General features: G+C 39.0%; 2 protein-coding genes across 2 annotated transcripts in view; one reads left to right on the top strand and one right to left on the bottom strand.

Annotated features, from left to right (window-relative positions):
* The window catches only part of cux2b (cut-like homeobox 2b), a 133971-nt gene extending 124962 nt beyond the window's left edge, over positions 1 to 9009 (bottom strand). Inside the window, exon 1 of the mRNA XM_088009105.1 lies at positions 7284 to 9009. Coding sequence (XP_087865231.1) covers positions 7284 to 7346 — 63 coding nt within the window. The 5' untranslated portion in view covers positions 7347 to 9009. The remainder of the gene's footprint in view (positions 1 to 7283) is intronic.
* Positions 9010 to 18366: 9357 nt separating this feature from the next.
* Positions 18367 to 22635, top strand: myl2b (myosin, light chain 2b, regulatory, cardiac, slow). Its single transcript, XM_015009567.2, has 7 exons — positions 18367 to 18475; positions 20866 to 20955; positions 21047 to 21122; positions 21938 to 22042; positions 22132 to 22210; positions 22288 to 22336; positions 22447 to 22635. The coding sequence occupies exons 1-7, from the start codon at positions 18473 to 18475 to the stop codon at positions 22549 to 22551; spliced, it is 507 nt and encodes a 168-aa protein (XP_014865053.1). The 5' UTR covers positions 18367 to 18472; the 3' UTR covers positions 22552 to 22635.
* Positions 22636 to 24869: the final 2234 nt, after the last annotated feature.

The raw sequence follows: 24869 nt of genomic DNA, 5'->3' as shown, positions 1-24869 counted from the left end.
TGATCATGTAAGTCTTTTTATTTACATGTCAGAAATGCAATAAAAGATCAAAATAAGCAAATAACTGAATTAATTTTTTAAGAAAATAAACATTTTATTGCCTGAATTGTAGCAACACAGTATTTCTTTACTGTACACTTGATCATTTATAGCACAGGAAGCATCAGCAGCTATAAAAGTATTGTCTGTTTACCAGTGACATGCGGTCAGGGGAGGCAGGTGAGGCACAGCCTCACCCGTCATCATGGAAAAATAATATATAATAATAAAATAATTTATAAAGATATTTTCACCCTGTGGTTTGTACTATAAAGTACCTATTTTTCATGTAATTTAAGCAAATCTGATTATTTTTTTTCTTCAAAATCCCAGAATTTTCACATTTTCCCATTCTCACCGGCTTCGCTTCTGAGCGAAGCCGGTGAGGCAGCAGCGAACTGAGCCTCACCTGGGATTGCACAACCTCTCGCTAACTGCACCGGTTGCCATTCTATGAGAGCATGCTCCTCCTGCCTGTATGTCGCCAATAAAATGGTTAAAAACCTTTAATGTATGAACTGATTTTCAATAATTTAGCTTATGTATTTAATGTACTGTGTTTTTATTGTCACCAACTGCGTGTGTAACGTGTTCCGTGTGCTGAGGAGCGATCATAAACAGCAGAGAACAGATTCGAGGTGAGGCAGGCAGTTCTCGTGCCTCATCGCTGGGGGCGCTCATGATCCCAGACATTGTGACTCCACAACTCCAGAGTAAGAGACAGTAACAGCGAGCTAGCCATACAGTAGCTGCGCTGAAACAGAGCGAGAAAGACGAGGTTTTGAGTTGTACTTTAACGGTTTCTCCCTTTGCTGTTAAGCACAGCACGAAATTAATAAAATCTACATGTCTAAGTTTGATTGAGATAACGGAATTATTCTGCGGCGCGGCTAAGCATCACATGTTAAAGAATAGTCTTTTTGCCCTCCAGCATTGTACGCATGCGCAAAATTTCCTTATGTAAACAATAATATGCAGGGGGTCTTGATTTGTAAATCCGATTATAATTAAGTCGGTGCCTCACCAGCCATGAACATCACCGCACGTCACTGCTGTTTACTGTTTTTGTGAATTAATAACTTGATAGCAAAAGGTGCATAGAAGAAGGTTTTTTTTTGTTTTTTGTTTTTCTTTTTAATTATTTGAACCAGGTGAAGCTAAAACTTTTCCACTTGAGGAGTTCTGGGTAAAACATTTACAGACAAAATGTTTTTTATCTTAAATCCAAAAGGTATATTTTTGTACAGTTTTGGTTTAATCACCGCTTCTTTTAGTAGATGTCCAGTTTTAGAGTCCGTATGTCCCAGTTCACGATTAATCAGTTGCTAAACAAGTTGATTATTTCGACAATAAATCGACGATTAATTAATCACCATTAAGTCAATTAAACTAACATTTTACTTTGAGACAACTAGCGCTGCACATCACACTGAACTTCAAATTCACCGCAGATGAATACCTTACATGTACATTGAAGTTTGTGGTTGTCAAGTGTCAAGTTGCGGAAAAGTTTTCATACTTTTGCAAGGCGTGTAGCAGCTTCTGCACTTAATCACATCCCCTTATCTGCCTTATTTAAATAACATGACAACAGAAGCCTACAAAAATAGATAATGAGCCAATATGTGTAGGGGTCATCTTTAAAGCTTCTCCATAATCGCTCACAGCACAGAAATAAAATGACAGTTATTATGATAAATAAAACGAGATCTGAGAGACAGCGGACTCCTTTGCTCTCCAGCAGAATGAGATTAGACTGATGCATGTGACATTAACAATATCAGCAAACAAATATATGAAAGCATGAATGAAAGGGAAACAGAGAGCGATTTTCACAGCCAATTTGAGATTGCAATGTGTGCCTGTGTGTGCCTGTGTGTGTGTGTGTGTGTGTGTGTGTGTGTGTGTGTGTGTGTGTGTGTGTGTGTGTGTGTGTGTGTGTGTGTGGGAGAGATTTCTGGCAAACAGCACACAGAGCAGGCTGGCAGCGGAGGCAGCGAGGCTCACAGGCTGCAAAGCAATTTCACTGTTTGGCAATACTGTTGTCTCTGTGTGTGGATTAGAGCTGACACCAGAGCAACTGAGTCATGCTAAATGTAGTACAATCACAAGCTTTTTGTTCCTGATCTGAAAAACCTTCGCGCTGCCTCGGAGAGTCATGAAAGAGAGGCTGGAGACCGGGCCGCGGAAGACGGAAAGCGAACAAGTGGAGCGTTATTTCACCATACTAGAGCGGCGTTGTGACGCGGACAAAAAAAAAAAAAAAAGGAGGGATTTTTTAGTAAGGATGGTCAGCCAGGCCAAAGTTTTTAAGAGGGAACAATCGAGCCTCTCCTTTGACGAAATCCTTGAAAATCCTTGATACTTGACTTCATAAAAAGGGGGGTTACATTCCCGTAAAGCCGCACAGATCAAACCCTATTTTGAGTTTTACTCGGCCAGTTCTCGTGACCTCGCAGGCCAGAACTCCTCCCGCAGTTCTAACCTCTCTCTCTCCAGGTACATCGCCGGTCGGCGAGTTGTCTCCGGGCCAGGCAGGACCTGGCAGCGCAGACCCTGACCCGTCCTTTTCACGCTCGCCCACGGAAATGCCATCTGGCTGGTGTGAATGATTACCACAGCAACGGCCGGGCGACCTGCAGCCAGCGGGAACCAAGGTCACTCCACCTCAGCGCTTCGCACTTTCCCTGCCCTCCTTTTCATCAGCCCTGCAGGTGAATTATTCATCCTGTGCAACTCAGGGGCACAAATCCACTGCACAAACACTCAAAAAAAAAAAAAAAAAAAAAAAAAAAAAAAAAAGTGCACACTCAGTTTGCTGATATAATAACTTGTAATGAGAAAATAAATGCTCCGGTGTGAGCCGCGAGGATAAATAGCTCGCAGATGGCCGCGGATGTAGTGAGAACGCCGCTCTGTACGGGGGGCAGGGGGAAGGTGAGACAGCTGTGGCGACAACTGGCTCCGACCATGACTGAACGAGAAATAAGTGCTTTAATTGATTTCTGACATGTGTAGCAGAAGGTGTCACATTTGAGATACGGGCGTGTTTACAACCAGAAGCCTGCGAGTTGACTTTTAAAAGAGCTGCAGCGACTCGAGTTTAAACAAGCACGTCTGTTACAGGAAGGAAAGTGAAGTGTTTAAGCACTTCAAGCATTAGCATCAGCCAATTCACGCCAGTCCGCTTTGATCAACCTATAGTTTGCTTGCCTAAGAGCTGGACTCTTAGACAAGTCTCCTGTCTTATAGGAGGTGTAAATGTGTGACTGAGCTCTGATGTGGACCAAAAAACAGTGAACTCTGGTCTGCTTAAAAACTCAAGTCTGGGTTCAGTTGAAGTGAACTCTGGAGCGGTCTGAGTTGAACGCCAGGCGGACCCCACTCCAAAAACAGTACAGCGCAGGGCATTCTGGGTAAATGCAACCAAAACAAACGCACAAGTCTAGCGCTAGCGGGAGAAATGTCTCGTGGTCATTTGCCAAAGACAGAAGAGAACTCCTACGACCACTAAAATCAAACACCACTCAGTTTGTGTTTGCTTTTTGAGAAGGAGGAAGTTGCGCTCATTTCTTCTACGGGCGAGGAGAGGAGAAGGATTTTCAATTAGTTTGGATCATTTGACACAATGTACCGTGAAAGTGAACCGCAGCAGCTGGAAATGAAACAAATGTTGCAACTTTGGTCCCCAACAGAACCAAGTCTACTGGACTACCAGGTGGGAAAACACATGAATCAAGAGGCCTGAATCACACAAGTAGGTCATTAGCAGAATCTGCAGTATTGCGTTGGATAAGGAGGTAGTCCAGGCATGTGATTCAGAGGAGTTGGATTTTTAGACAACTCCCCTGTCTTTTAGACAGTCCTGCAACTGTCTAAAAGCTGCAGGACAACGTCCTGCAATGACTGCTGATCAACATTTCTTCTTTTGCAAGGTAACTTGGCAAAGATAGCAGGAGCTCAGCTCAAATCCACACAACACGGTATAAAAAAGCAGATTAGAGCGTTACATCCCAAAACATACCAAGAAACATTTACACACAATAAATCTGGACTCCAGAATTTTTACCACGGCTTTAAATGAGGGATTTCCTTCATTTTGGGGGATCGGCAATAAGCAGACTTGTATTTCAATCCAATCCGTAAAGGTCATTTGAGAGGGTAGGATGATAACCCTGTCCACCACCACATTTCGTCTGCATGTGCGCGGTTAACAATAGTCATCTCCACTGCTGCCAACTTAGAAACTTTGTGTCCACATTCAGCAACTTTTCTCACAAAAAAAAAAAAAGCGGTACCAACCAAAATCGGAATAATAAAGTGAAGCATTTTAAAGATCTGCAATCGACCAGAAACCTGCACTCAGCGCACCGCTACTTTAAACATATCGCTAAGTTTTACAGATGAGGGTTAGGTGGATGATTGGCATCGCATGAGACAAGAACTCAGCTGCTTTCTGCCCTAGCTCACTTCTGGATTTCAAAATCTCCGCAGATTTCCCATTTCTAAATCATATTCTGTGAAAAGAAAGAAGGAATTACACCAATTTTTACTTTCAAGTCATCCGTTTTCAAATATATCCATTTGACTAGTTTAAGATTCACCTCAGAGCTTCATAGCTATAATCCAAAAACCAGAGATGTACCGACTAATCAGAGGCAGAAATCTGACCAATTCTTCCCTGACCACCTCTAATCAGGTCATCAGGTAATCATTTCAAATGTCCTGTATCCATTAAATGCATCAAAACTAAGAACTCCCATCATTTTCAGGTTATAAACACATCAGCTATCAGGACGTACTTTGCACTTTTGAGATAATTTAGGACACGTTCTGTTGCATAGATTTGGAAAATCTGAATTCAAAACTATAACTCTTACCAAAGAATCTGCTGCATTTATTTTTATTTTCTATGCATTATGGCTCTTCAAAAAAATGGAAACTGCCCAGTTAGACCTAAAAGAAAACTGGAAATCAATGTCAATCAGAAAAGGCTATCTACCTTTTACCTGATTGATCATCAATCGGGAAAAGATTCATCCATACGATAGCATTTATGCCTCCAGACTAGATTTTTACCACTTCAAGTGATTTCAAAATCATTTTTATATCAGAATTTAGGGTAAGTACTTTGAACACAAACGACAGGTATTCTGTTTCTATTTTCATGACGCTGGTTCAGACTGCCTGGAACGGTAGTTTAGATTTAGCTCCAGGGCTTCTGAGGCAGATTTCATATTACTAACATCTAGAAACTTTTCCTGTGAAACCAGGCGAAGCAGGCGTGACAACTAGAAGACATGAAAATGCACTACAAAATGGAATTTTGGAGGGTATTCAATATTAGTCACAATATTGACATTTTATTCAAGCATATTGGTTTGTAAATGGTTAAAAGCATTCATTATTTTTGATGAGATCCTACCTAAATATTCTAATTTGAATTTAGCTGAACGGGTTTGTTCAGTTTGTCTAATACTTTTGTTAGAGGCAGTGAGGCGCATATGTTTATACCTGCTACATTATGAATAAACATCAACCTATGGAAGAAGCTGAGAATTGGCATAATACTTAAGGTGGATTGCGTTTCTATGTTGGAGCAAAAGTAAACATTTGCATTCCTTTTTTTTTATCTGTAGTTTTGCAATAGTGCTAATGTTAATAATTAAACTTCAGTGAAAAGGTTTACATGTCACCTCAGTAGATTAGATTTAATCATTCCAGTAAGGTTTCTTATCTTAATCTTGGTCAAATTTAATTTTGTTTCTTTTTAACGTGGGATAACAGACCAAATCACCAAAATGTTTCTAATTTGTTCAAATTTATGTAGGTTTTATTTTAAGTGTCTTTGAGCTCTTAAAGTTACACACACTCTAATATGAAATGCTGTCAAAATCTTCCAAAGTATACTGTATTAAAATTGTCACAGAATTTTTATTGGCTAAACCCTAACAGTTTGTTTTATTAGTGTACACCGCAACAATAGCAGCTCCTCCATCCCCGCCCCCGGCCCTGTGGCTCTATCTCAGGCCGGAGGAGAGGAAGGTCCAGCCAGCGGCACAAGCACAGCCCGACCCACTGAGGACAGAGAGCCACCGGGTCTCATGTCTGCTCCTCGGTCTGGTTTTTCCGCGGGAGCCGGGCGGGACTGCCTCGCTGTTGTCATTTCTCATGTTACAGAACATCAATCAGCCGGCAGAGACGGTGCCCTTGCGCCGGCTGAGGCTGATTTACAAACATTAGCGGGGAATACAATTACACAGCCCCCACCGCCAACCACCACCACCGCCACCCTACCCTGACCGAGCAGAGCAGCCCTTATGCGGCTGGAGGAGAGGAGAGGAGAGAGGTGGACCCCGACAGCAGCGGATACAACCATCCAGCCTGTCAGCACCGTGGTTTATAAAGCCAACTTTGAGCTGGGTGACTGGGTGGCTGAAGCTACAGCAGGCTACACGGGGCGCATATGATGCTGTTACACAGAGGAGGCTAAATGATGGCTGTGATACAAACAAACTGCTCACCTGCCACAGTCTCCACGCCATTATTCAGAGACATTCTGCTGCCAGCTACCACGCAGTCCGCCGCTCGTGCCTTTAAACACCGAAAAGACGCGATTTAAGACGACTGTAACGCTGTTTTAATTCAATTATTCTATGTAGATAAAAACGTCCGAGCGTTACGACTAGCAGCTAAAAAAATAATTAACTTTCCAAATGAGAAATAAAACTTTCTCCGCGGTCCAAAAACGTAGTAATTAGAACTTAATTCCCCGTAGCTTGCTGGGAGAAGCGAGCAGCAACGCTGCGGCCGTCGACACGAGCCGCATAAAACGCGAAGCTGCCTGAGAAAAGTTGCAGCTACGTCCAGGAACAGCGATTCAGAGGCGCATTAAAAGTTTCCCTACGCCTAAGTACGGCCGAGCTGGTCGGGGAGGATAAAGAGTACAAAAACATACAACCAGGAGAAAGGATAACGCGTGTAAAACAGCAGTGCTGTCCGCGGTGCTGATCCCAGATCGGTGTGGCTAACACTGAGGCTGTGCTGCTCCGCCGGTCGCTCCACCGCTGATCAATGATTGAACTGAACAAAGGCAGAACAGGGATCAATTTCTAATAACTATCAATGCAAACAGCGCCGACTCTCCGCTTATATTCGCCCGAATCGAGTTAACAAGCGTCGGGACGCCGTCAGGAGGCATGTCGCTGAAAAAATACGCGGAGAAAGGTGAGAATAGCACTAACCTGAAGCCGCCGTAGATCAAATTTCTTCCAATATTGAAACATCGATCCTACATCGGCGGCCATCTTGGGGGATATTGAGGAGATTTTTTTCAGCGGCTGCAATAAATATGTGGGCTGGATTCCCCCTCGTTAAACAGCGTTTACGGTCACCGGTCCCACTTTTGTTCTCTTTTTTCTTAAGAAAAGTACTTAATAGAAGAGTCCACTGATGTGCTGGCCAAGTCTGCCGGCATTTTTGTTTTCTTTTTTAGAACCAAAAAGAAAAAAAGGAGGGGGGAAGAAAAAGTAAACAATTTTTTTTTCGCGTCTTAAAAGAAATAAAGATATAAAAAAGCAAAGTGTATCCTCTTCGTCCGCAATATTAAATGGACAATCGCTTTTTATTTATTTATATTTTTTTGCTTTGGCAAGGTTATCAATACTGACGTAAAGCCCGGGCTTGATCAATATGGTCTGGAAAAGAGAAGGAGATGATGTGTAGATAAGTTGAGTTCTGGGAAAATAGCCAAGCCTACTTTTTTTTCTTACTTTTTTTTTTTTTCCTTGCTGCGTGTTTATTGCAGGAGTACCCGGAACATTACAATTAGAGACAGAGGGGCATAAATTGAGAAAGGCTGCACTATCAATACATGTACTGCTTTGTTATTTGTACATGTATTATTTGCATGTCATTCAAGACATTTTTTTCTGTTAAACTGTAGTCATCAGGGAGAAATTTACACACATTTTACAGATATGTTGCTATACAACTGCAGGTTTTTGTTTTAAATTGTGACTAATCTATGAATCTGACATTTGAAAACTGAAACTATGGCAGATAGATAGATAGATAGATAGATAGATAGATAGATAGATAGATAGATAGATAGATAGATAGATAGATAGATAGATAGATAGATAGATAGATAGATAGATAGATAGATAGATAGATAGATAGATAGATAGACTGTCACAAAACTGACTAACTTAATAAAGCATGAGGGTGCTCTTTTCTGCTCAGAGTGAGTAATTCCTTTGGTCAAGGAGCAGCGGCTCAGTTCTGCTGCTCCCCCTGCTGACACCAGGCAGTCAGGAGGTGCAGTACCTGCAGCAGGGCACAGTTTGATTTCCTTTCATACATATCCTATATATGTCGTTCTGACAAAGTGAAGATATTCGAAGGTTCCAGCAGCTCAACAGAACATTTGATTTATAATTGGTTGGTGATGTTTATGATGACGTTTGACGAAATGTAATGTTTGTTGCTATATAATTGGTGACTGAAAAGCCCTTTGAACTGCCTTCTTGCTGAACTCTAAATAAAGTTGACCTGACATAATTTGAGGAGATAATGTTGTGTGGTACTTTTTCCTTTTTCTTTTCTTTTTTTTTTTAAATAAAAATCCGAAAAGCGTGACATTAATTTCTTGCATGGCTTCTAAAGGCTTTTCTTCCACGACTCCCGTGTTTAACTCCATCTTCAGTATCAATTCTAACCAAGTCCTGCATCCACACGGCATGATGCTCCAACCACTAGAGGTCACCACGTTGGGCTTAAGGTGACATTTTACCAAAAAGTAAATAAATAAAATATGGACAACTCTGTCTGTCAGAAAAACAGAGTGTCTTCAGTCAGAGGCTTCTTCAAATTCATTGTGATATGGAGCTTTCTTAACTCTTTCATTAAATGAGTTACAACATTTAATTTCTTTTGGGATCAATAAAGTAGTTTTGAATTTTAATTGAATATGCAGTGTTGTATTTCACACAGCAGTTTTTAGTCCTATAATAAAAAAAACCAGCAAAATGTTGGTCTAATCTGACAAAATCACCTTGTTTTGTGTGTTTGCCAGGCTTCATATTTTCTCTAACAAACTTCTGAGGCCTTCATAGAACATCCAGATTTATGCTGATTAAAAACATTTAAACTCTGTTTATATTTAAGTGATTTCTGTTGGCATTTGCTTACACTGGTGTTTATTTGGAGGGTATCAAATAAAAATGGGGTTAACTTAAAATGCGTACCACACTTTTTAGAAGTGAAAAACTAATATTTGAGCACACTGTCATCATAAAGTTTAGCCTGCCATGGAGTCTAGACGGCCGCAGAAATAGTTCTGGCGAGGCGGATTTGTCCCATGAACCTTGAGTTTGACACATGTGCAATAACGGATGCATTCAGACATGATTCAGTTGCATTTTCAAACATTCACTGAACAAAACGTACTTATTCTCAATATTTGAAGGGGGTTTGCATTTTGAATGGAAGTAGTTACTGTATTACTATTCTCTATGCAGCACAGTCAAAGAGGACTGCTGAAACAACTGAAAGTCGGAATCTGGACACTTCAGCAAGCACACAGACCTACCGGACGAGGGCAAGTGTTTCTCTGAACTAAATCTTTAGTCTTGTCTCTGTGCCCAAAAAGCAGAACCTTTGGCACAGTGTCTGCCCACAGATCAAACAGAGTATTTGTAATCTTAAGACTTTTCCAGACGTCAGATAGGAACTCTTTGGCTCTGACTCAACAGGAATAGCGCAGCGCCCCGGGTCAGTGGGAATCCAGGCGGGACGTGAACTCCCAATCTCCACCGCTTGAAGCTGACGAGTTGTCTGTCTCGCTTCTCTGGATCCTCACTCAGCCTTTAGGGATGGGGGTGAAATTGCTGAATCTAATGGCTTCAATCATCTCTGTGCTTCTGAACGTAATCGTAGCCTCATGTTTGCCGCCGTCACCAACAAAGCACTACGGGCCTCCTCCAGTAACCTTCTCACCTCATTCAAATTAAAACATACTTACGGTGGGGGACGCTTAATCTAAAAAGCAGTGCTTGGTTATTTAAAATCAGGACACAGTTGGGAAATTATCCAGGAGCTTTACAGCCATTGTTTTGATGAGGTCACAGGTTTTAAATGACAGATTTTTGTTGTTTTTTTTATTTGAAAGTACTGACAGTTTTATACTCAATGAAAAGTCTTACTTGTCTTCTCTGGCAAATAAACCCACACATGCAATATTGTACGATTTTGATAAAACCCCTTTTTGAGTGTGTGAGTGCACGTCAGAAAGATCTACGCTGCAATAAACTAAGAGCACTTCATCGCATCCATCATTTAGATTCAAATCTTACAGGATCACATCCTTTCTGATATAATTTCAATAAACAAATGTCTGTATAATCAAAGCATATTTTTCACATACACCCTCAAAGCTAATGTTTATCTGCGCTTCGATTGCATTTGAGTGAGGAGTGAAAGCTATTAAAAGCTCAAACGTAGTGAAAACGCATTCTGACTGAGCCACCAAGGTTCACAAAGAAACAAGAAAAGAAAATCAGACTCAGGCTTGGGAAGCAGTTTTGATGCTGAATGTGGTGGGTTGCTGGCGCCATCTACTGGACAAACTGAGTAAATGATTCCTCATGAAAAGACTTGTGAAGCAGCAACCCAACCGAATCAGTTGTGCAAATTAAATACTGAGCGTGTTTCTTTTTAAAGGACGTTATTCTGCCTCTGTTATTTTGTGGACAGGATGTTTCTTCTATGATTTGAAGAAAGGATGCTCAAAATGACCAGTTGTATCGAATGTTATTCAGCCCAGCAATGGGTTGATTTTGTTTGACCCGATATGACACATTAGGGTTAAAGTTGCTAATGTCAACTGGTTTATTAAAAAAGTAATAGTGAGGTTAAAATAAGCATTTCATTGTGGGGGAAACATATTTCTTTGAAAACTCTCTGTGTTTAACAAATGAATTAAAACCAGATTGTGGTGCAACACAGTCAGCTTTTGTGTAAGTGTCACTGGATAGATGTGTTGCTTGCAAGAGGATACAAAAAGCTTGGTTATTTAAAGACACATAATCAGTGCTGTTGCTAACGTTTTCTACTGTAAGAAAATTTTACTTCATCTGCGATACTTTTGTGTGAATTAAAAACAGAAAGTCTCCGTGTACATGAGTGGGTTCAAACTGCATTCCTCGAGAGCCAGAGTCCCACAACGTCTGTGTCCCTTTTCCTACTCACTTTAATTTAACGACTAAACTGCCTGACCAGCATGCAGTCAAGCTCTACAGAGCTCTGCTAATTAGCAATATTGGAGCCAGGTGTGCTGTGGTTGAGAGGGTTAGGATTTTTTTATTTTATTTTCATAACCTATATAGCACCCTTAAGGATTTTGGCACAACGTAGAATTATCAAACAGGGTTTATTCTGGTGTTGACAACCCGTGAGAACTGCTCACGACAGAAAATGACATCAGATCAGAACAAATTCTTATACTTTATATCAAACATTTAACAATTAGTCACAGAAAGTAAGCATAAACTAAACAGACCTCATGAGCTGACGTCCAAGAGGGACTAAATAATCCTTACCGGTTGTATTCTTTTCTCCTTTATGGCTTCTCTTGCGTATTTCTTATATTTATCTTCAGTTTTCACCTTTCTGTGGAGTTAACCATCCGTTGTGTCCTACAGATAGTATGTATCTTACAGTTTGTATGGAACTTAAGTACAAGTAAATGTATCTTATGACTCATACAGAACTTAAAAAACAAATTTAGCTTCTATAATTTACTACTGGGTGGTACAAAAGTTGGAAAATATAAAACTGTTACAACCTACCTATAGTAAAAATGATGAGACAACAATGCTATATCTACTGAAACTTTTAAGTGCAAATGTTAAACATAGCTACCATTAGCTTTTGCTACTTAGCATGTAAACAGCTTGTGAACAAATTTGTGCTGTAAACTTAAGTCACTACTATACAGCATTATTTTACCATCTCACCATTTCTTATTCTGTCCTACAGAACATATTAATTATATTCATCAGTAATTTCCCACAGTGAGTGATTAGAGCAGCAATAATGCCTTTCTAACAATACAACAGTCTTGCTAATAGCAATGGATGATGTGACTTCTCACAACAATTTATCCTGTAGACGACAGACTGCCAGTTGGAACACAAGTTTGAGACACAACTTATCATTTTATCATGATAATGTTCAGTGAAGTGGTTGCCGAGTTCAAAATGGCTGCCAGCGAAGAACGATGAGGCTCCTTCTGGTCTCTTCAATAACCCAGTGACCTTTGTCACACAGTATGACACACAATGTTGTTCAACTTCAAAGATAACGGCTATTTTGTGTGAATTTATGATTATTAAATCAGGAGTTGTTCAGGATTTCGTGCCAATTAAATACTTTAGTGCATTTAACCCATCCATTTATTTAGTTTTTTGGATAAATATAGTTGAGTATCATCAGCAAATCATCAGCATAGGGTGCAACAGAGATGCACCCTATGCTGTCCAACATGTTTACCAAACAAGAAACATATACACAGTAAAGAAAACTAGTCCAGCCACCAGAACTCCACCGCTATCTCACAAAGTGGATTTGTCACTCATACGTTCTGGAGTGTGTTAGCAGAGTACGACTCACACCTTACAGCCGTTCTCTTAACTTCTAATTCAGGATTCCTGCCTTTTCAGCACAAACTCAACTTGAAGACTGCAATGGACGGCATCAAATGTCAAATTAGGATCCATAGCCACATACCAAACATGTTTTTTTTAATGACTTGACGGGTGAACAAATGTATTCACGTATGATTTCAATAGCATTTCGGTCACATCCTCAACTCACGTCATGAACTGTTACCATCTGGCAAACTTTTTACTATGATGCTTGTAGACTTAACAGATTCAAAAATCCATTTGTCCCTACATCAGTCAGAATGATTAATAAGGTAGGCATGTAGTGTTTTGCAATTCTGCTGATGGTCTGGTCTGATTTGTTGGAACGCATGCGGGAATGTGCATTATGTGTTTTTATTGAGCAATATGTGTACTTTGATTTTATTCTCGTGTTAGTGTTTAACAAGCTTTTATTGTTTGGAGTGTATTTAATTGTGGTGGTGAGAGTTTTAATTAAAGTAGGATATCTATGCATCTATCCATCCGTCCATCCATCTATCAAAAGTACAAAATGGTACAATGACGTTTTTTTCTACATTTTTAGTGTAAGATTTTCCACAGACAAATTAAAGTCTTCTTAAAATGAAAAATGTTAGGTACAATACAAATTCATCATGTATTGACAGATGAGGTTTTTTCTTATCTGTTAGTAGCATCAAAGCTCATGAATTCATGAACACATGGTTGGACTGAGCTGTTACTATTTGTCAGCGTGGCTATAGCAGGAAAACCCAAACCCATTGTACTGAATTTGAGACAGAATGTTCCTTTATAGTACTCCGTATTCCTCCTGTTGCCTTCATCAGCTGTGAGACCAGGACCTGGCGGTGTGTCCCGGTCCTGGCTCTGACAAACACACCTCCCTCTTTGACAGATGAAGCTGTGTTTTGTCTCTGGGGTCTGTGTGTGTAAGTAAGTGTGTGTCGGGGGAAGAGGGGGGTTGAGAAATGTGGTGGACCCTCCACACTTTTTCTCTTTGGGTCATTTTTATAGAGATTGATTTTCATTTCATCAGCCCATAGAACCTCTCTCTGTTTGTTCCTTTGTTTATCTCCTTCCCTTGCATGGTCACCTCTGCGCTCCTCGTATCGACAGACCGCTCCACCTCAGTCTAAATGTCAGCTCTAAACTCTCGATCAACCGCGTGCGAGCTCTTTGATGGATGAACTTCAAACAACACCTCGCCAATAAATATGAGGCGTGCAATATTTTTGATACGACTAAATATGGGCTGCATTTGTTAAAAGGGCAATAAATCCCACATAGTTTTTCTTTATACATCAATGTTTGACCAGCTAAATTAATCAACAGAGCTTATATTTAAAGGGGCAGGATTATGTATTAAGCACATAGTGAAATCTTGTGTCACAGTAAAATAACTATGTTACCTTCAGTTGTTATAAAAATTCCGTGTATATATATATATATATATATATATATATATATATATATATATATATATATATATATATATGTATATATATATGTATATATATATATGTATATATATATATATATATATATATATATATATATATAAAATATGATTTAAAAGAAATTTGACATCGTAATCTAACGCCTTGAAATTGGACCTGTGTCTTTAAGAAGCGCCTGCTTTTTCTAAAACTCCGCCTTCAGGAAATCATCACAACATAGCTCCTCTATTAACCCTCTGACAATGTTTCTATCAGTGTTTCACTGAGAAGTAGCTTCTATAATGAGTTAAGCAGATGTGCAGTTCTACCAGACGTTTGCTAATTGCTGCTGGCTAGTCTGAAGGAGCTGTGACCGGAAGTTATGAAAGAGCGTTGCTCTGTGAGGCAGTCCTTGGTGACCAGTGACCTAGGTCCACCCAGTCATTTCGCACAGCTGAATGGTTGCCATGGAGATTCAAAAATTTCTCAAAGATGCATGAAAGAATCAAGAATTTTCAGGTATGTTTATGATGAGGTAATAACACATGATGGAAAGCTTTAAAAAAAAGAAGTACATTTTACATAATACTGACCATTTTGTTTCGAACAAAGCAACTAAAACTTGTTTGAATCCTAAAAAATAACCAAATAATAATAATAATTATAATAATAATAATAATAATAATAATAAAGCATTAATATTTTTTGAATACTAATCACACCTAAACCCCATACAGTGCTATCAGAACAAATTCCTCTCCTTTGTATTTTTTTTTAACTCTTTGCATGCTTTTGAAAATTTAATCCTGGCTAATACAATTTTTTAACAAGAATGTCCCCAGAAAGATGAGGTAAAACCAGATTTTTACAATATGTTAATTAACTATAATAAGCAAAATAAAACACAACATATTTATGTCCTTCAGATCAGTATTCATTAGTAGCCCCTTTGACTACAATCTCAGCTCTGGGTCAATATGGAAATGTCTCAGTCAAACTGATAAAACTGGACTGTCCAGTCAGTTCTGTGAGAGATTATCAACCATTTAGCATAGTTAGCTTAGCTACAGACTACTGTTTACCTCAATTTCTCTAGCATTTAATGAACGAAAGGAAAAAAATTACCAACATATCCATATATTTAACTTGTACTTGTACCTTTTACCACACTTAACAGGCGAAATCCTTTTTGCGCGATCCTAAGGCCACCAAAATGGATCCCATCAACACCTTGACGGCTCCTAGAAATTTGTGACAAAGGGCAACCTTTGGAGAGTTCAACACTCACTGGATATTACTCTTTTTATGTTATGAAGATGTTTCTTCAGAGACGCCTCCACTGGTTCAGGATCTTGGCTTTCCCTTTTCTCTGACAGAGTTTCCACACACAGGTCTGTTTCCTGCAGGCAGGCAATCTCCTTGGACATTTTTTCTTGGAGATCGTCCTCCTCAGCTGTCAGGTTTTCAAGGAGCTTTTGCTTGATTTTTTCTTCATAAAACATCTGCATGTCGACCTGCAGGTTCCCCTCACCTGCAGCTTCATGTTTCCATTGAAGCTCCTCGTAGTGAGTCTTGATTTGGTCCAGCTCTTGTTGGAGGGCGTCACTTTTCTCTTTTTCTTCCTGGATTTGTGACCTGAATGCTTCCTCACCAACAATATGAGCTACCTTCAATTCCTCAAATTCCTTCTGCAGCAGCCTTTTCGTCTTGTTTTTTATGTCGCTGTGCACCCTGGAAGCGATTATAGCTCGTGTACTGTTATCACTACGTGTTAGATACTCTGTGTATGTTAACGTAGATCAACAGCAAGCCAAACTCAATTTCATGAGCCAGAAAGCTGAGCGTCTTGCTCCTTTATTACGTTTTCTTGACACAACTTTGAGAAGTGGTGTGGAAAGCTCAATGAAAGGTTGAGTGAAACTATAAGAAAGAAAAATAAAATATGCATCAGCTCTAAATACACAGAATAAACTTCTAGAGTCTGAATATAATTAACCTGAGCTGCAGTTAAGAAACAGTCACGTAGCAACCATTGCTATGTAAATAAAAACTATCAAAATATGGCTTTTCTAGAATAAACACATTTGGAAAACAATCTCAAAATAAACTAACAAAACATATAACACCAAACAGAACACAGATTGAACTAACAGCCATTGTTTTCGGAAGTGTAAGAAAATATTGACAACACAGGAGGTGAAGTTCATACATTAACGGGCAGGCTTTCTCTCTATGAACTGCAACTGCCTCTGCTACCCACAATGCACTGTTATCTCAAAATTCTCCTTCAAAATAAAATACAGAGAAATTAATACTATAGAACTTTTTAAAACTAATTAAAACATTTCCAACATCCAGCCTGGGGCAGAACAGCTCGTCTGAGAGACTGAATCAGAAAACTCTTCTCCTGTCAGTAGTTCTCTCTTCATCTCCTTGAGTCTTTTCTGCCCTTGTAACTCGACTTTTGTATTCTCCAGGTCTCTTTGCACGTAGACTAGCTTTTGGTTCTCCTCAAACCATCTTGCTCTCTCCTTTTCCAAAAGAGAGCCAAGTCTCTGGATCTCTCTCTGTAACTCAATGGGAGGCATTCTGTTCTCAGTCCAGCCTTGCAGATTCTGTCCAGCTCTCCATGCTCCATGCTGGGGTCTCATCTCACCGTTGGAGGAATGTGGCCTTTGGTTCGACATGTTGGACAAAACAATGTTTGTTAAAATCCATTTTGATCAGCAAACGATCTCAATGTTCAGCTTTGAAAGAGCTTTGTGAACGTCTGAACTTGTCAGTAGTGCAGCAAGCAATGACAAGAATGTAGAAGTTTGTTACATACATACAGAGCTGATGACATCACAAGCAGGACTCTAGTTGTGACATCACAGAGTTTTCCTTCATCTTTGGAATGATGATGTGAGTGTTTGAGAACTCTACCACACTGACCAACCAACCTCCCCCATCATCCTCCTCCTCACCTTCCTACCCCCCATGTTGGAATTGGGATGGGTTATATAGTGTTAGGGTGGCTCTGATTTATTCTTTCTGTAGATTTTTGTTCATGGTTATTTTTTGTTGAGGCATTGCATCTTAGGACAGTTGTCCCCTCTGGTTTTGGATGACATACAGTTGGAAGTTTTTTGCTCTTTCTCTTTTAGTTTTGGGCAGTTGGTATGATGCCTTTACAAGCCAGTGAAATAAAACTTCTTTAGAAGAAGTTATGTTATGTTAAGATACATATGTTTAATTTATGATAAATACTGTTTAATTTCTATTTTTGGGTTTGAAAATTAAGAGAATGTAAAACTTTTTTTGTATTTGTAAACAGATAATTTTTTTGTGTGTAATGTTGACGTTTGTGGAATAAAATGGAAAAAAAAAAGTTTCATACCTGAAGACTAAAAAATAGATCTAATAAATCTCTTTTGATGTGAAACTTCAATGAAATTTATTATTAGCAGCTATAAAGAAAACATTAATCGATATTATTGGGCAAAGGTATTAAAAGCCAGTGTGGCAGGTTCAAAGAGACTCATATTGCCTTCAAGTTATCAGTTATTAAATATTAAATAAAGCAATTTTTATCTGTTACATCAATGTAAAAAGGTCTTGAGTATTATTTAACTTAAGTTCTCATCGGACGCAGAGGCAGCTATTTATTCAGCTAACAGGCTGTTTTATCAAAACTTTCCGGCCCTTTTAGGACATTTGTGATCTCGATGTGGCACAAAGTGAAAATGAGATTGACAGCCCCGGTCTAAATCGAAGAGTGAAAAAACAGAAATGACATATAATGAGGCGAATAATGAAGTGAATAATGTTCCCAGCTAACGTTTCCCACAGTGCAGTATGCTGTTTATGACCTGGTGTTATTGGGGCTCAGCGAGCTTCAGCTAACAGTTCCGTTTAGCAAGCTACTGAGAAGAAGAGCCCCTCCCGGGCCCACTGCGGACCACTAACAGGACAGACAGCTGGATGATGGACCCCATCAAGTGCAGCTGTCAGTCACAAAACACAACTGTCCTTCCCGGGCCGGAGCTATGTCCTGTTGTTATTCTGGGGCCTCAGTAATAGGGGTATGTGCGTTTGGCTATTATCCCTAAATCTCATGAACTCAGACAATGGTGGCCGATGTCAGGGAGAGAATAGTCCTCCTTACCTGCACCGCTGCCTAAACAAGGCATGGAGTATTTATAGTCCATAAGCATGCACCATTATATATCAGAGGGGAAAGCGGTCAGCATATCTATCCATTGTTCAGTGTGCTGCTCCGTCACAGAGCAGCAAGGACACAGCTTGGTCGTCAGCTAGCCACAAGGAAACATGGTGAGTAGATGCACATTTAGTCAGCATCGCTTCGCTGGCTGTCTGGGGAAGAGGCTGGATCTGCTAGATCAGTGATACCTCGAACAAAAGACAGGAGAAGTTTGGAGACAGGAAAAGAAAAGAAAAAAAAACAGAACAAACAGATGAAATGAGATGGAAAACATATTCAAAAGAAGAGAGGAGTGGTGTTAAAAGAAGACATTGATTAAAAAAAAACTTAACTAATATTTGTTGGTGTTACAATTGGCGTGATTTTTGTGTAGCTAGGCTATAATCAGTAGAAGCTTAAGTAAGAAAATACTTAAATCCTGTAGTCATTTATGAAGTATTGAGGCTATTTTACTCTTAATTTGTCATTTATGTTTAAGAGAAACAAAAAAAAAGTTGTCATTAAGCAATAAAGCATTCCTGAAAATATTTTATCCAAAGATTTAAAAAAGAAAAGTGGTATATAAAGTTTTCCCCCAGACAACAAAAGCGGCAATTTCCCATCCGTTAGCAATGTCTGCCTCAGGGCTAAAAACCAAAGTTTGACTTCTGTCACCAAACTACTGAAAACTGAAGATAAATTTGAATTCCTGCTTCGACGTGGAAACTTTATCAAGTCTTATGACAGTTCTTAACAGTTATAATCAAAGGTTTTGCCTCAACAGTATTTAATACTGTAAAAAAATTAATCATTTTAAGCAATACATTATCAAAGTAGTATGTTTGGTTAAAAATTGAATTAACTGCAAGAATTTAATGTCCTTCAAAATTCAATTATAGTGTTGTATAGAGGACACTTAGGAGAAGAGATAAATAGGCAAGCACCAATTTTGTTGGTCAAAATTGGTGCTCACCAGCAAACTCTGCATCATTTCATATTTAACCATCTTAAAAAAAAAAAGCAAGGCAACAATTTTGGGGCGCCAGAGGTCCTGTCTGAGGGATATCTGAGCGCCCCAGAGCTAATCCACAGCAAGCATTAGACCTCAGCTGTCGAGAGGCATGCAAATCCAAAATTATGTCATGGCGCTGCATTCCTTCACAACGCTTTTTTTTTTTTAACAGTTCCTTGGCAGTCATGTAAATAGCTCAACATAATCCCTCTCTGTGAGGGTTTTCTGATCAAACAGGACTCAGAGTAGCATCCTGTCATCATCCAGGCCCTGTGGAATAATCCCTCATGTGATCCTGGAACTATGGAAGTGCAGGCAGCGGACTAGACCCCTGCAGCCCCCCTTCCTCACAAAACAGTAAATAATGTTTCCATGACCAACTGACAGAGTCTGTAATCCTTCTTAAGTAAATGTCTGCCCCACTGGAAGTGCCCCTACGGCCTCTCACTCATCATTGGCTTGTCTTAAAGGCACAGATGACAGTAAAAAAACAACAGTGGGTCAAATTAAAGAAGGCAACCAGGGGCGAATCTAGAAAGTTTTTTTAAAAGGGAGGTCTTGATGGGGGGGAGCTGCTGGTAATCCTGGGATGGAACAGAAAACCTAAAAGCAATGAGCAAATCTGCTCATATAGCTCAGAATTAACATATATAGTCCAGTGGTGAAAGGTTAAGTGATGGATAGAAATATCCTTTATGATCTCACTGTGGGGAAATTCAGGTTTACCAGCAGCAAGTTTAAAGCAAATGGATAAATACATAATTAAGATTAGAAGAAGAAGAAGAAGAAGGAGAAGAAGAAGAAGAAGAAGAAGAAGAAGAAGAAGAAGAAGAAGAAGAAGAAGAAGAAGAAAGCAATAAGAGGCTTTACATTAAGGGAAAAAAGTTGTTAAAAGTAGCATACTCAAATTATAAGAAATTTCTCCACTGCATAGATGTAAACATGAGTTTGTTGGGAGCAGGGAAGCTTAGAAAGTCTATCCTGGGAGGAAGGATCTGTAATAAGGCTCCTTTTGGTAGGATTGTCAGCAATAATTAATCTTTAAAGAAAAATGGCACTAACTTCACCATTTAATACATTTAAATTGCAAACAGGCACATTAGTTTGCGAGCGTAAATGTGAATAGTCAGCATGTTTTGTTTTGTTTGTTTTGTTTTTTTAACTTTTGATCATTTTAGCTAGAATTTAACTAAATTTGGTTGTTCTCATTCATAGTGTGCCCTGAGGAGGCTGATGTGTTTATGTTTATGTGAATAAAAGTATCAAATTGAACTATGATAAGACTTGTGGTAGAGAAGGTTTCTGTGTTGGGCCGACAATTTAAGCCTGTATCCATATCCAGCTTTAGCGAACTTAGCGAGACTTCTAATGCGAAAGTCCAAACTTGCTAGCCTGAACCTGTTAGCCACATCTTAGTTGCGGTCATTAAAGATTTACCACTGTCCTCCTGCTGCTGGTGGTCGGAGGTAGTTTTGGGTTTAATCTTGGTGTTGTGGTCAAACCCTGCAGTCTCCAAAGAAAGCCAAGAAGAGAGCGGAGGGAGCGAGCTCCAACGTGTTCTCCATGTTTGAGCAGGCCCAGATCCAGGAGTTCAAAGAGGTGAGCAGAACCGGACCCGAGCTCTGCACCCCGCAGGGACCGCTTGCTGTGCACACTCGAGTCACGCCGGGTGTTTCTGAATCCCCTGCAGGCTTTCACCATCATGGATCAAAACAGAGACGGATTCATAGACAAGAACGACCTGAGGGACACTTTTGCAGCTTTAGGTGAGAGAAAACGGGGTGTGTGGGGCGCCGTTCGTAAAGCTACGGAGTTAAAAAATAAATAAATAAAAAAACAGTAATATTTAGGTTTATTTAACCTGTCATAGAGAGGGGAAAATGCAGGAGTTCATTTTTCAAAGTCATGTTTTCACAATGTTATTCATAAATGTCAGAATTAAATTCACAAGCTAAATATTTAGTTTGGAAAATAAATGCTTAATTAGGAAATTAAAAAGTTCAGTTTGGAAATAAATATTTTGTTTGGGAAATAAATATTTTGTGTGAAGCTAACTATTTAGTTAGCAAACTAAACATTTCATTTGGAACCAAACAAAGTTTGAAAACTAAATATTTAGCTCAGACTTAGCAATGTATTTGGGAACTAAATATATTTTGCTAGCTAAGTAGTTTCCTAGCTAAATATATAGTTTGTAAACTAAATATTTAGCTAATAAATAATTCCATTTGGAATGCTGACATCTACAGATGTATGACTAGCATTTGTTATTCATACAAAATGATGAATATATGATTTTGAAAAATTAACACCCATATTTTTTTCTTTATGACTCACTAAACAAACCAAAATATTGCTGTTAATTTTTTACTGTACAACTTAACAACCTGTATCTTAGAAGTGTGTCCATTTATATGATTCTTTGCAATGGTCTCAGTGAACTAACTTTTCAGCTTATCCATTAAATATTTAACTTTTTTTTTACGTAAATGCGATTAAACATGAGTAAAAAAAAATTAATTGTGACAGCCAGAGCCCCAGCTTCACTCCACCCTGACCTTTGACCTCTGTCTTCCCTCAGGCCGGTTAAATGTCAAACAGGAAGAAATTGACGATATGCTGAAGGAGGCTCCGGGTCCGATCAACTTTACAGTCTTTCTCACCATGTTTGGGGAGAAACTAAAAGGTAATCCAGGATCATCATCATCATCATTCATGCAAAAAAAAGTGTTTTTTTTTTTAAATCCTACAAAAAACTATTTACATTTTCGTCAGGTGCTGACCCAGAGGAGACTATCCTGAATGCTTTCAAAGTCTTTGACCCTGAGGGAACAGGAACACTAAAGAAAGATTAGTGAGTATTAGTATGAGGCTAACGTTTTAGATGAAGCGGCCGCCTGATTTTCTCACCTTCCCTGCTCGCTTTCGCAGTGTGACGGAGATGTTGACGACTCAGGCAGACAGATTCTCAGCTGAAGAGGTCGGTGCTCTACCTCGGATGATCATCCTGTGACTGTTTGGGCAGTTTAAACTCGACTGAACTTTAAAAAAAAAAAACTATCAGTTTTTAATCTAATTTTCTGTCCACAGATGGAACAGATGTTTGTAGCATTTCCTCCCGATGTAGCAGGAAACCTAGACTACAAGAACCTGGTCCACATCATAACACACGGTGAAGAGAAGGACCAGGAATAGATGGAGTCGGCCTCAAGGATCCAGCTGGTGTCCAGTTATATCAGCACAAAAATCAACATCTGAATAAAAAAGTTGAAAAAGAAATTTGGTCTCGGTTTCGCTAACTGTTCTAATTAAAGTTCAACAATCATGTACTAGGGGTGGGCATTTATCACATTGTTTATTATTTATTGCGATAAATTTCTTGTCATGATAAGAATTTTGATCTATCACTGTCATGATAAATTCTAATTAATGTAAAAAAAGTCTATATTGTCTGGATTTTTATTTTTTACTATTTTCTCCAGTGTTTGCTCAATGAAATCATGAATAAATATCAATAAATTAGAAAATATGATAATATGCAGTTAATGTGATACATATAAATCACACTTTTTTATGTGAGTAGTGTCCTAAAGAAGCATATTGCAAAAGCGTGAGTTTTTCAAGAACTCTTTGTGGGGCTATGACTGCTGTGTAAACCATGCAGTTACCTAAAAAAAAAGCAATAAATAGTTCTTATTGTAACTTGTATCATTATCACTAAATATTGTGATAAAACTAAGTCGCCCACCACTGTCATGGTGCCTGCCTATTGTATTGTAATTTTCACCAGTAAAATAATTGTTCTATAGCTGACAGGGCACCAAAACTGACTCGAGCCCTGGGGCCCACATAAATTCGGCCCTGTGTGCACAGAAAGAATATTCATGAGGTTACTTTAGAAAGAACTTACACTGGATTTTATTCGTAGGTGTGGGAGTACAAGGGGTTGCAAAGTACTGTACACCATAATTTCCCCACTTTTAAATTTAAACAGATTTGATCTGCATCATTTCCCATCCACTTTAAAAATGTGCAACTCTTTGTGTTGGGCTTTAACATAAAATCCTGTGTGGTCTGTGTTTGTGTTGTTATTTAGCACAAGTATTCCTATAAGCATTTAAATACTTCTGAAAAGTATTGTTCCTTGGTATATGTTTAACTCCTATTTATTAAGTGGATGAATAAAGAGGGAGGGTTTGATATGCATCAACACAACAGTAGAATAGAAAGCATTCACGAGGGTCCAACTAACACCAAAATAACTGCGGCATGCACCGTGACGCGCGTGCCAGCCCCACATCTCCCCGTTTCCTGATTTAGAGACGTATGTGTGGTTCGGCTTCCTATTGTTGCAGCTGGAACACATTGTCAGTGATGATATCTAATTATAGCTGCGTGAAGCCATTTAGGTTTTAATCCCGTGCTGACAGTGTGGCAGTAAAAAGAGCCAGTGTGACCACCGGCAGCATCCCGAGTCCTAATGTTACTGCAAACGTCTTTTGAGGGCCTAAATATAACGGAGGGCATTGTGGGCTAAGCTATGTATCCTTAAAAGGTTTCCGTGAGAAGGTTTATTAGCTAGAATGAGACGCTTCGGCTCATTAAACAGGAAGTGGCCGCCGGCTGCTTTAAGCTGAGTTCATACAGAGCTCATTTCAAAGACAATAAAATGTCTGTTCAGGGGGTCCTTCTTTCAAACTCAACATTAAGCTACATACAGGCAGCCGACAGGACGTAATAAACTAGGTAATCTCAAGCAGTCTGGACTAGAAATCATTATTTATGACATTTACTATTGGAAGGAATACGGGTCCGTTTATATGTTTTAGCTTCAGCTGCTGCTTTTGATTGTGATTCCTCTAGAATAATTGCAAAAATATTTGATATTGCAGTTGCTTATGAGAACTATCAAAAATAGTTGGCGTATGAATCATGGAAAAGAAATGTAACCTTTGGAACGTTGTATGTGAATCTGATTCTGCCGTCTGAATTTCCTCTGTGGGATAATAATGCTATTTCTATTCTGTTTTATTTACCCCCTCTGGCTATAACAGTATAATTTCCTGTTGAAAATATCAATGAGTCAAGTCAAAGTCTTCATCAATATGAGCATGATAAACACACTTTAGGAATCAGATTGATTTCTTATCATCCCAGTTGAAAATTAATAGCTTGTTTTTTTCAAACTCCATTTCTTCCAAAGGCCACTTGAATAAACTAGAAAGCATCAGGAATACTCTTGACCCAAACACAAAATTTGTTTTTGTAGGGATTTTATGTGATAGACTAACGTAAAGTGCTGTAGAAGGTTATTATTTTTTTAAATGTTGCTTGAAATGAAACAAAATGAGAGAAAAAAAATCAAGGAGTATAAAATTATTTCACAAAGCACTGTAAATGTCTGAAAATCCAAAAAGACTCAGTCTAGGTATAACTGCACTTTTCAAGCTAGAAATTTTCTCTTCTTGAAAAAAGGAAATTAAGAATGGAGACATCAGTTTTAATCAATGTAA

The sequence above is a fragment of the Poecilia mexicana genome, unplaced genomic scaffold, assembly GCF_051168715.1.
Source record: "Poecilia mexicana isolate PSO_F unplaced genomic scaffold, ASM5116871v1 scaffold_9, whole genome shotgun sequence".
Classification (NCBI taxonomy): Eukaryota; Metazoa; Chordata; class Actinopteri; order Cyprinodontiformes; family Poeciliidae; genus Poecilia; species Poecilia mexicana.
Note: the sequence above shows the minus strand (reverse complement) of the source record. Positions and strands in the feature narration are given on the sequence as shown.

Coding starts and splice junctions, on each gene's coding strand:
- myl2b (XM_015009567.2), top strand. Junction 20,956..21,046: donor AGATCCAGGAGTTCAAAGAG/GTGAGCAGAACC, acceptor AATCCCCTGCAG/GCTTTCACCATCATGGATCA. Junction 22,043..22,131: donor GTTTGGGGAGAAACTAAAAG/GTAATCCAGGAT, acceptor CATTTTCGTCAG/GTGCTGACCCAGAGGAGACT.